Source organism: Doryrhamphus excisus, linkage group LG9 (assembly GCF_037039965.1).
Source record: "Doryrhamphus excisus strain RoL-2023G ecotype Guam linkage group LG9, RoL_Dexc_Guam_v1.1, whole genome shotgun sequence".
In the NCBI taxonomy this organism is placed as follows: Eukaryota; Metazoa; Chordata; class Actinopteri; order Syngnathiformes; family Syngnathidae; genus Doryrhamphus; species Doryrhamphus excisus.
The window spans coordinates 21,703,353-21,715,634 of NC_136365.1; the positions used below are offsets into that span (position 1 = coordinate 21,703,353).

General features: G+C 40.7%; 2 protein-coding genes across 2 annotated transcripts; one reads left to right on the forward strand and one right to left on the reverse strand.

The window, feature by feature from the left end:
- The first annotated feature begins 281 nt into the window (after positions 1–281).
- On the forward strand, positions 282–1,480 carry LOC131134422 (RIB43A-like with coiled-coils protein 2). The gene has a single exon (XM_078793102.1). The coding sequence runs from the start codon at positions 294–296 to the stop codon at positions 1,302–1,304; it is 1,011 nt and encodes a 336-aa protein (XP_078649228.1). The 5' UTR covers positions 282–293; the 3' UTR covers positions 1,305–1,480.
- A 704-nt stretch (positions 1,481–2,184) lies between these two features.
- On the reverse strand, positions 2,185–11,412 carry ccdc40 (coiled-coil domain 40 molecular ruler complex subunit). Its single transcript, XM_058074539.2, has 18 exons — positions 11,332–11,412; positions 11,193–11,256; positions 9,978–10,084; positions 9,731–9,814; positions 9,422–9,641; positions 7,900–8,057; positions 7,707–7,829; positions 7,485–7,606; positions 5,945–6,188; positions 5,701–5,883; positions 5,393–5,638; positions 5,103–5,316; positions 4,864–5,033; positions 4,690–4,781; positions 4,445–4,559; positions 3,431–3,619; positions 3,205–3,363; positions 2,185–3,106 (listed from the first exon to the last, which is right to left on the reverse strand). The coding sequence occupies exons 1-18, from the start codon at positions 11,410–11,412 to the stop codon at positions 2,843–2,845; spliced, it is 2,835 nt and encodes a 944-aa protein (XP_057930522.2). The 3' UTR covers positions 2,185–2,842.
- Between the last annotated feature and the right edge of the window lie 870 nt (positions 11,413–12,282).

A 12,282-nucleotide genomic window follows, 5' to 3' on the forward strand; every position in this document is an offset into this window, starting at 1 on the left:
AGACCCGTGGATGGGATGAAGACCCGTGGATGGGATGAAGTCCTGTGGATTAGATGAAGTCCCGTGGAGGCCTGCGACAACCCAGGATAATAATTCCATAAATTAATAAGGAATCTTACTTGGCAGAAATTCCCTTGTCATGGTCGGGTCTGGACCCAATTAACAGTGATAAACGAGGGACTACTTGATATGTATTTTCCATAATAAATATTTGTACATTTTTTAAAGTGACCTTTTCCGTGTAACTTTGAACATTCCTGTCATTTCAACAGCGTCCACGTTTGCGCTGCAAAATGCCGAACACGGCTCGCTTTCAGCTGGCGAGCATCGAGCGTCGGCGCAACAATGAGAGAGAAAGAAAAGCCCGGATATTTAACGACAAGGTGAGAACCATCGGGATTGACAAGGAAGGCCTTGACAAACAGCTGGATGAGAAGAAGCGCGAGAAAGATGCCGAAAAACTGGAACAAGAAACGTTTGATGCCCAAATGCTGCACAATTCCAAACAAGCACAACTCCTCCAAATGAAGCAAGACAAGGAGAAGCTAGCCAAGCAGAGGGCCAGCTTTGTGGACCAGTACGAGAAGGCCATGCGGGAGCGGGAGATGATTCGGGAAGTCCCTCACGGAGAAGTTGAGGAGATGATGCCTCCCGGTATGGCGGGCGAGGACCCAGACAACGAAAGCAGGGTGTGCAGGCAGCGGGAGCAGCTCAGGGAGTGGCTGCTCCAGCAGAAGGAAGAGCAAGCCTGGGAAAAGGAAAGACAGAAGATGGAACAGTTGGACTACGACAAGTTCCGAGTCCACATGGACGGCGTCGCTCTGCAGCTCGAAAACGCTCAGATGGAGAGCAGGAAAAAAACCGCAGTGGAAACCACAAAGTTCAATCAAAGCATGGCCGAAGAGAGGCATCGCCAGGAGCGGGAACTGAAGGACAACCCGCTGCGGGATCTGCTTCCGAGTAAGTTGGGGGCACCTGGTCTTGTTCCCAGCCGCGACCGGAGGCCCCGTCCTGAGAGCTGGCAGCAGATGAAGAAGTTCTGGAACCTTCAAATCCAGGAGAAAATGATGAGCAAATTAGACGGGATCAGGGAGGCGCAACAGCACGACTGCTTCTCCTCCAAAACGACCCGCACGGCTCTGATCGTGCAGCGGGAGCAGGAACGGCAGAGGAAGCAGCTCCGGCAACAACTGGACCACTGCAACAACGAGGCAGCGGAATTTTACCGACGCAATCGACCTGACATTGAAAGAGGGGGCATCGATGACAGTTTCTTCACGAAATTCAATACCTGCAGTCGATGAGGCATTTTCCGCCATTCCGGATCCCTCCCTTTGCCGTGCCAGACCAACCTTCCGGATGATTCCCGTTCATCCATATTTTAACATTTGAAGCGAGAGAGCGAGAGAACTTCACGAGGCTCGGACTCCTGGAATACAATTCATAGGATAGCAACAAATAATTCACGTTTGTTAAAAAATGTTCTTCTCTGTCTCATTTATTGATTTTAAACTGAAAAAATGTTTGTGTCCTTACCTTTTATTTGTGCAAGAAATAAAGTACATGCACTTGATACTTTGTTGTAAAAGTCTGATCCCCTCCTGGTGAGCTTGGCTATAGAATGCAACATTTGACAGTCGAATAAAATTTTATAATATTATAAGAATTAATTTAATTTAATTTAATTTAATTTAATTTAATTTAATTTAATTTAATTTAATTTAATTTAATTTAATTTAATTTAATTTAATTTAATTTAATTTAATTTTTAGTTTATTTTAGTTTATTTTAGTTTAGTTTTTTTAAAGTTTAGAATGGTAAAGACAAGACCTAAGTGGATACTAATAAGAGACTTGTCCACTAATATCCCAAACATTAGAACAGAATAATTTGTTTTTATTTAATAATAAATATAATTATATTATAATAACTGTAATACATTTTATATTTTATTTTAGTTTAAAATGGTAAAGAAAAGACCTAAGTGGATACTAATAAGAGACTTTTCCACCAATATCCCAAACATTAGAACAGAGAATAATTTTATTATTTTTATTTTATAATAAATATAATTATAATATAATAATTGTAATACATTTTATATTTTATTTTAGTTTAGTTTTTTTTATGGTAAAGAAATGACCTAATTTGATACTAATAAGAGACTTTTCCACCAATATCCCAAATATTAGAACAGAGAATAATTTTATTATTTTTATTTTATAATAAATATAATTATAATATAATAATTGTAATACATTTTATATTTTATTTTATTTTAGTTTTTTTGTTTAAAATGGTAAAGAAAAGACCTAAGTTGATACTAATAAGAGACTTGTCCACCAATATCCCAAACATTAGAACAGGGAATAATTTTTTTTTTTTATTTTATAATTAATTATAATATAATTGTAATACATTTTTTATTTTTATTTTTTGTTTAAAATGGTAAAGAAAAGACCTAAGTTGATACTAATAAGAGACTTGTCCACTAATATCCCAAAGCCGAGAAGCATCAAAGTTGCATGTATGGCCGAGGGTGGGATTGAACTCAGGTCTCCTAGCTGTGAGGTCTGCGCTCTAACCACTCGACCGCCGTGCAGCCCCGAGAAAATACATTTGAATTCAAAATCAGCTTTTTTTGTTTTATTTTTCATCACGGCAGGTGAGACTGTCCAAAACACGAAAATAGAGAATTTTTAGTTGCTACACACGATACCTAAAATGTATGTTCTGCGTGTTGATTTGGGCTTGGTGTCAAAGCACTGGTTCTTGTGACAACCCCATGTAGCGAAATGCACACAATACAAACCGACGGCCATTCACACACTAGTTTCTTTCCTCACGAGCAGACTACTTCCTGCTTCGGGAAGCTCTGCATCCCGGCTGCCAGGGACAGCGACAGAGCCCGGAGAGCTGCTTGCTTATCGGGGAATTCCTCGCATACGCTGCGAATAACGATGCTAATTGCTTGTACGCGCTCCGAGTGGCTCTGAAGACTCGCCTCCATTGACCGGCTGGAGGAGGAGGAGGGGCGGTACTTGCCTTCAGTCACCTCTTGGAGCTTTTTGGCCTTTTTCTGAAATTCTATGAGTTGGGCTTGAGCCTAGACAGGAAGTGTAAAGATAGGGTCATAAATGTGAGGAAAATATGAAATGTTTTGTATGAACTAAGCATGAGTGACTTTGATAACTTGTTCCATACCATGTCTTTGGCGTCCCGGATATTAGCGAGATCAGTCCCAAGGGCGGCACAGGTGCCAGACAGGTCAGTCAGTTGCTGTTTATGCTGCAAAAGCGTGGCGTTTAGATTTTCACGGCTCGTTTGCAGTCCCTTTATTTCCTGCTCAGACTCTTTGACCAGCTGAAAATAAAACACAATGTAAGACAATCAACAATAAACCGATGCACAAAAGCTCGACGTTCGCCACCTTATGTGTTTCCTTGACTCTGCGCCGCAAGCCTTCGTTGACCAGATTGAGCTTCCCCCTGGTCATTTGCTTTTTAGCGTGGCGGGCCAGGGCCTCATCGCGCTCCGTGATGTTTCCTCTCTTTAGCACCGCCGCTACACTGTCCCTGAGGAGCTGCTCTCGCCGCTTCATCAGCTGGCTGAGTTGGCGCTGTGCATAAAAACACACTGTTAACACACACCAACCAAAATATAGGGAATACTTACCGTGACTATCATTGTAAGCAAAAGTATTCTAAATAATATATCATAATAATGCAATATTTCCAATATTAATGTGTCTTTCACTGGTGTAAAGTTGCAGAATTGCGATTTGTGACATGGCAATTTGTGCTGTCTGTCAAACATTTGCAGCATTTCCTAAAATGATGAGTTTTCAGCTGTACAAAAGAGCAGGATTTCTTTTTTTTGGTGGCGCAAACTAAATCATGTTGCTCTGATTTTTTATTTTATTTTATTTTATTTTATTTTATTTTATTTTATTTTATTTTATTTTATTTTCATTCATTCATTTTCTACTCTTCCTCACGAGGGTCACAGGGGTGCTGGAGCCTATTATTTTATTTTATTTTATTTTATTTTATTTTATTTTATTTTATTTTATTTTATTTTAGTTTAGTTTAGTTTAGTTTAGTTTAGTTTAGTTTAGTTTAGTTTAGTTTAGTTTAGTTTAGTTTAGTTTAGTTTAGTTTATTTTAGTTTATTTTAGTTTATTTTAGTTTATTTTAGTTTATTTTAGTTTAGTTTAGTTGTTTATGCTGGAGCCTATCCCAGCTGACTTCAGGCAAGAGGCGGGGTCCACCCTGGACTGGTGGCCAGCCAATCACAGGGCACATATAGACAAACAACCATTGATACTCACATTCATGATTAACCCCGGTCATTACTGTTGCCTAGCAACCAGTATTCTATACATGACTTGTATTTACATATCCTTTGAGCGATAATAGACCATAGTCTACCATAAAACATCTACCTCCATACAGTGAATGTCGTTCTTCATGATCTGGATGTCTCCCTGACTCTCCTCCACAACCGAACGTGTTTCCTTCACAAGATGGCTCTTCTTTTCCCACAGCATGATCTGATGCCTGTGATGGAAAACAACCAGAACAAGTACAGGCATTGATGAGTCGGTGGGCCCAGAAAACGGGGACCAATAGTTGGGGTTCCGAGATAGAGAGCGGTCGACACGTAAACAGAAAAATGCAAGAAACTGACTCGGTCTCCACCAGACCGCCGACGAGTTTCTTTTTTTCCTCCTGGGTCTTCTCCAGTTTCACCTCCATCTCGATGGACTCCCGCTCGGCATCCTAAACACCAGACGTTACGCAAGATCAGCGTTTGGCAACAACGGCATGAAAGTGAAAGTGAAAGTGTGGAGGTCATTCATGCCTTGAGTTGGTGAAGGAACTCGGTTTCCATGATCATGTTCTCCTGCTCCAAAGCCTGGCACAGCTGAGCGTTCTTGCTGAGAAGAGTGTTGAGCTTCAGCAGGTCTCGCTGAAGCATCTTCTTGCTCTTCTCCACGTCGCTCTCCTCACGGTGCAGGACCTCGAACTGACCTTGAAGTGAGCGTTTCGGAGTTAGGATGTGGAAGCGGTACAGAGTCTCATGGCTTATACGTGACGTACATTCCTGGTAAATCTTCTTCTGGCGGATGACGGTGAACTTTGCTTGTAGTTTGTTATATTCCTGGGTGTGGTCCTGTATCTCCAGCGTTAGCCCCACCAGCGTTCTTTGATGCTTCAGCCACTGCTGCTGATCATTCTGGATTTTCTCCGATAACTTCTCAATCTCGGACTTGATTCCCTCCATCTTAATTTGCAGAGGACTGAGGTCTTCACGCTGGGAACGCAGACGTGTGTATGATAGGTCGTTATGGATGAACGACTTCATCTGAGTCAGGTTTTAAGGTTCTTACCCCGGTACGAAGCGCAATGAGAGACATTTTTTTGTTGTAGTTCACGATGGTGGTCTGCTTCTGTGCAATGAGTACATCCATGGAGGAGCTGCTGGCCTGGTTGGATGCGACCACCTTGTTGGACTTGGTGATCTCCTCATCCAGCTCCTTTAGAGTCCGGGTCAGGTTGTCCAGATTATCACGGATCACATTGCTCTCCAATGTCGTCGCCATTACGTCACTATCCAAATGCCACAGTTGGTACATCTAATAAACGAGAGCAAATGATGACATCAGCGTCATGGAGGTCAGCTAGAAGCTCAGTTTACCTTCTCGGTCTTGAGAGACGCTTTCTTGTCGGTGAGACGCTGATAGTACTGAGCGGCTTTGCTGTCCATGAGCTTCTGCAGCATTTGGGTCATGATCTGGTCCTCTAACTGGAGATGCTTATCTTTGTTTTTCTCCAGCTTTCGCCTCTGGTCCGTGACGTCAACGTGAAGACTGTTGTCCTCCTAAAAAAGTGAGAAGAATTAATAAGTAGGACCATATCCGTCTATTCCCGCTAGAGTCTACCTTAGTGAGCTCTTCAAGGGTGCGCTCTGTCTCCGTGAGAGCACGGATGAAGGTGCTGGATGAAGCCTGCAGAGCTTCCTGTTGGGATCGAATCTGACTGATCATCTTTCTGGAGACATCGCAGTCCATCTGAGCACAGTTCAGCTGCATGGTCAGAGTCTCGCTCTTCTCCTGGAGCTCGGAGATGGATTTCTTGTCGCCTGCAATCTCTCCATCCAGCACCATCGCTTGGCGCTCGGCCATGCTGGGAGAAAAGGTCATGACAGGGACAAAAGAGGTATTATCATCATTGGTTCCCAAAAACATCACAACATCCATCCATAACTTCAGCAGCGCCACCCTCATTCCGTCCCCGCTCATCCTGGACCCTTAAGAACACCTGCAACAGTATTCTTTACGGTACTACATCCAAAACCCTAAACAAACTATAACTCTGCTGTGAAGCGCTATACAAATAAAATGTATTATTCATTATTATTATTATTATTATTCATTCATTTTCTACCGCTTTTCCTCACGAGGGTCGCGGGAGGGTGCTGGAGCCTATCCCAGCTGTCTTTGACCGAGAATCGGGGTACACCCCGGACTGGTCTCGATTCAATATTAGGATTTAATATTAATAAACTGAGTCTTTTCCAAGTTAGATCATAGAAAACCTGTTTATGACTTATTATGACTATATTATTAGAGCCCCGCAGACATGAAATAACACCCCTATATTCACTTTTACATTCTATTCTTTTTTTTCCCCATTTTCTGCATTAGGTGTGCAATTACAATAGTGATAGACAAAGTGGATATTATTATTTATTTTATTTTATATTTATTTTATATTTATTTTATATTTATTTTATATTTATTTTAATGTTAATTTATATTTTAATGTTAATTTATATTTTAATGTTAATTTATATTTTAATGTTATTTTATATTTTATATTTTATATTTTATATTTTATATTTTATATTTTATATTTTATATTTTATATTTTATATTTTATATCACAAAGAAAGAAACCAATGCATTGCTTCATCTTTTCAGTCTTTTGCCACACATGGAATGATAAGAAAGCACCTCGCATCTTTTACTCTGTTTTTACTCAACTCTATTTTTATTTATTTTTCTAAAATGTATTATTACTATCACTATTATTATTATTATTATTATTATTATTATTATTATTATTATTATTATTATTATATTAATATTAACATTAACATTAACATTAACATTAACATTAACATTAATATTAACATTAACATTAACATTAACATTAACATTAACATTAATATTAATATTAATATTAATATTAATATTAATATTAATATTATTATTATTATTATTATTATTATTATTATTATTATTATTATTATTAATATTAATATTAATATTAATATTAATATTAATATTAATATTAATATTAATATTAATATTAATATTAATATTAATATTAATATTAATATTATTATTATTATTATTATTATTATTATTATTATTAAAGGACGTGTTTTTGTGACCATTTTGGAAAATAAATTCTCACCCAACCGCCTCCTGTATCGCTCGGACGTCTTCATCTCGTCTCCTTAAATCCACCAAGCTCCCGTTCCACTGCTGCAGCAGCTGTTTCCGTGACATCCCCAGCGACTCCATTTGAATTTCAGCCTAAAACGCACGCACACGCACAAGTTATGATGCAGCAAAAGCAAATATAAGCAGTCAATAACGATATTTTTCCTAGCAAACTGGGCTGTGCTGCAGATACCTCAGATAGAGCCTCTTTGGTTGCCCGTGTTGTATCTCCCTGGGCTTTTCTCTGAACATCATAAAGGTCCTTCTGTTGTGTTAGTCGATCCAAGTCCTTGGTTAGTTGCTCCACGTACATATCCTAACCATACAGCGGTTCATCAACATTTATCATTCCTGGACGGTATGTTCTTTGAAGGAAACATTCTCACCTGTTGGAGTTTCTGCTCTTCCACGTGAGACCTCTGAGCCCTCGCCTTGCTTGTGGCGTTCTCCATGGCTTTCACGTTGCAACGCAGATCTTCACTGGCTTCTTGTGTGTAGATGAGGTGTGGCATCAGTTTGTCCAGCTCGGTCTGCAGGCCGGATACTGGGGACAAACCAATAGGAGACCTGGACTGTTGAAATGAGGGGCGCTCCATAATGATGTGAGGGAATTGTGACGTCATACCGATAAAACGTTGAAAAAACCTTAAAAACTGAGCTCGCTTGTAAACAAACATTTGCTGTTTCAGAGACATTTTGCTAACTACTTGTACCAAATGGGCTGCACGGTGGACAAGTGGTTTGCGCACAGACCTCACAGCTAGGAGACCCGAGTTCAATCCCACCCTCGGCCATCTCTGTGTGGAGTTTGCATGTTCTCCCCGTGCATGCGTGGGTTTTCTCCGGGTACTCCGGTTTCCTCCCACATTCCAAAAACATGCTAGGTTAATTAGCCACTCCAAATTGTCCATAGGTATGAATGTGAGTGTGAATGGTTGTTTGTCTATATGTGCCCTGTGAGTACACCGCCTCTCGCCCAAAGACAGCTGGGATAGGCTCCAGCGGTAGAAAATGAATGAATGAATAATAATTTATTTACACAACAAAAACTTGGGCTTGTTGTGCCGCAGCGTTACGTGTATACGGGTTAGGATCCGGCTGCTTGTGCGCCCGAATATAGTGCACCTTGCCGGGCCACACCGGGTGGCTCCTCCTGCTCTTTAGTGTTCCAGTATCCTCACAAAAATACCATTACAGTTGGATATTTTTAAGGAGGAACAATAGTCATGTATTACATCTGCACTGATATACAGTGGCGCTGTAATACCAAATGTGACCAGTAGATGGAGACATATCATCGGTAATGTTCAAAGACTATTGATTCTTCAGCACATGTAAATAAATGTTCTTTTTTTACACAAAAACGTCTTGTGCAGGGGTCCAAAGTTATTTTTAGTGACTAGTGAAAAATGAAAGGATGCAACTTTACCACTTTATAGCTATATACTCTATCACAGCTTTGTGATATATGTAGAATGATATATTATTAGTATCAACTTCACTCTGCTTCATATTACTACTTTACAAAAAAACTCTATGCTACTAAAGTGACCACATTTTTCCTCATATTTATTCTTGTAAGATTGCAGTTTACAGATTACAGTGCCCAGTCAAGCAACACTAAAATATATATTCTGCTTGTGCATGTTTCAGGTAAGAAGAAAAAGATGGATGAATATTATGTCAAATTAGAACTTTTTCTTGTTACATGACGCCTTTTTTCTCAAAATATTTTGCCTTTATCCATGTCAAATGACTGCCCGGGCCGCACTTTGGACACCCCCAGTCTACTTTGACGTCCCTGCCATGTTTTCTTTTGTGTGTTACCAACTGTAAAATACCAGCGACAACACATACTCATACACTAAAAACGGCCACCACGATAGAAAAACCCGCCGAGGGTCTCACCGTTGGTTCTGGTCTTGTTAGACTGGGTCGTAGTCCTGAGATGACAAGCCTTCACCGCCTCCAGTTGATCTTGCACCTGCCCACGTTTGCTTGAAGCCAGGATCTTGGTCTGATGTTGACCCTCCAGCCTCGTCTGGAGTCTCTTCAGCATCTCCTGTTGCCGGAACAACTGCACGTATGTTTCCTCTGTTTGGCTGGACTCTGCCATCTCGGCTGCCACCTGCAAGAGGGGGGGGGCAGGCAGGGACATCAGAAAGGAAGTAACGAGGAGGTCTGGCTGAGTCTCAGCATGAGGGAAAAGTATCTAACCTCTTCCTTTAGATCCAGGTCCAGCTTCTCCAGTTCCTTGGTGAGTTGATGCTTCAGCGCAGCTTGCTTCTTGGCGACCAGAGGCTGTCGACAGATAACAATGGAAGCAGAAGTCAAACTTGTGGGAAAAATGGGCACCCATTATATGAATCTGAAGATATATTTAGTTGTTTTCCCTTGAGGGTAAGTACGGATGGTTTCAGTGTAGTAATGCCATGATTCAATAAATATGGGACACGCTACACACATGTTCAGCATCCAGAATAAGGACTTCCTCCTCGTCCTCCTCCATCGTCATCTTGTCCTCCTCCATGTCCTCTGAATTGTCCAAAAGGTGGGCTGTATGCAGCTGCTCTGAAAGCCAAAGAATACAGTTTATTCTATGAAAATACTTCTTTTATTAAACCATAGTTGCTGGCAGTGTTGTCTTTGTATTGAAAGCTAAACCTCTTTTCTGTATGTTATAAAGATATACAAACAGCTAAAAATACGCAGTGAAAAATGCACTAAATGGTAACAATATAACAATAATGTAACAATGCTCCATTTACATAATGTACAGCGACATTGTTATTATTATTATTAACGCCGGGATGCACGGTGGTCGAGTGGTTAGCACGCAGACCTCACAGCTAGGAGACCTGAGTTCAACTGTTGAAATGACTGTTGAAATGAGGGGTGCTCAATGATGATATGAGGGAATTGTGACGTCATACCGATAAAACATAAACAAAACAATACAAAAACAACAAAAACAAAACAAAAAATAGCTCAGATCCTTTTGAAAAAACTTTATACGTAAATCAAGCACTCCGGTCGTAACTTCCCCTGAGCTCGCTTGTAAACAAACATTTGCCGTTTCAGGGACGTTTTGCTAACTATTTGTACCAAATGGGCTGCACGGTGGTCTAGTGGTTAGCGCGCAGGCCTCACAGCTAGGGGTCCCGAGTTCAATTCCAGCCTCGGCTATCTCTGTGTGGAGTTTGCATGTTCTCCCCGTGCATGCGTGGGTTTTCTCCGAGTACTCCGGTTTCCTCCCACATTCCAAAAACATGCTAGGTTAATTAGCCACTCCAAATTGTCCATAGGTATGAATGTGAGTGTGAATGGTTGTTTGTTTATATGTGCCCTGTGATTGGATGGCAACCCTCTCAGCTGAAGACAGCTGGGATAGGCTCCAGCACCCCTCGTGAGGATAAGCGGTAGAAAATAAATGAATGAATGAACATTGTTACGCCAAAGAACTACTTTCCTGGCGTAGTGACACCTCGCTTAGCGACGAGCAACACTCGCCTTCACAATGCCTCAGGCTAGGAAAAAAAATGCTAACGCTACATATATTGGAGCAACGGCTTGTTGTTTGGAGTTTGGAAAAGTTTGGATAGATACTTTATTACTCTACAAGAGAAACTTTCTTTCTGATTGGATTGTGGATGATGTGTGCAGTTTTCCTTTAACACACCGGAATGTCTGACGGATGCAGAATCTTCATCACCGTGTCCTACGGGTTCTGATCCAGTCGCATCCTATGGGAATGACGGTCACACATGAGTATGGAATGACGATGCTTAGTTTGATGACATAAAAAAAAACACATTTACCCGTGGAGAAGGAGGCCCGTTTGCTGCTCGCTCATTTCCATCCCGTTGCTCTGTTCTCCCGTCGCCACCCGCTAACTCCATTCGGACTGACGGGTTTGTGATGCTAATATTTTTTGCTACTGCAGCTACCTGAAAGGGTTGCCCACCGTCCCACATAGAGAAAAAAATATGTTTTGATAAATGTAAATAAACGCCTATAGAGACCGCATTTAGAGGTGAAAACAACATGATTACTTTAATTTTTGGGGCAAATTCCAGCCTCGGGACACTCCAATGTTCTGATTGATTTCTTCTCATCTCATCTTCTCGCTGTTGTTTTTCACCTATCTCTGGTTTTCATGTTGTTTTCACCTCTAAATGCATCAATCTACCCAATCTGAAAGTGAGTAATAGACATTCAGTGCCGTTGATGGATTGAAAAAGCAATATGGTAGAAACTAAACACACCTGTCAATCACAATTTTGCCCACATGAAAAATGGGCGGGTTCAAAGTATGGCTGTTCTTTGATTGGCTACCGATCACTGTCAGATGATTTTTGTAAAACAACATGTATGTGATCGGCATATGGCGATAAAAGCATTTTAAAGTCGATCACAAAAAGCCAAAGCGTCTCGAGTTGAGTTTGACACAGGCTAAACCAATCGATGCCAGCGTGTTCGATCGCTCCCCATCTCCTTTGCACTGTTCTTGGATCTTTGTTTACACGCTTTGCCTAGCTAGCTAGAGTTAGGAGTTAGCCATCTAGCTTTTCTGGTCTTCGGACTACAAATGTGACATTTCAGGAGATTCACAAAAACTTCTTTTTATTCTAGAATTACAATTTGCCTCCCACCCCAAAAAATATTGAACTTTTGGTATAGAAAATGAATGAATTAATAAATGAATGAACATTCCCCCTGCCATCCAGTCGTCCTACTCCTACTTTAATTTCATTAAATTCAGATTGTAG

Bases quoted from the DNA above. Each gene is read 5' to 3' on its own strand.
- LOC131134422 (XM_078793102.1), top strand. From the start codon at position 294: ATGCCGAACACGGCTCGCTTTCAGCTGGCGAGCATCGAGCGTCGGCGC.
- ccdc40 (XM_058074539.2), bottom strand. From the start codon at position 11,412: ATGGAGTTAGCGGGTGGCGACGGGAGAACAGAGCAACGGGATGGAAAT. The intron at 5,317-5,392 runs GTAAGAACCTTA...CTGCGTTCCCAG, and splicing joins TCATTGCGCTTCGTACCGGG to CGTGAAGACCTCAGTCCTCT. The intron at 3,107-3,204 runs GTATGGAACAAG...CTTCCTGTCTAG, and splicing joins TCCGGGACGCCAAAGACATG to GCTCAAGCCCAACTCATAGA.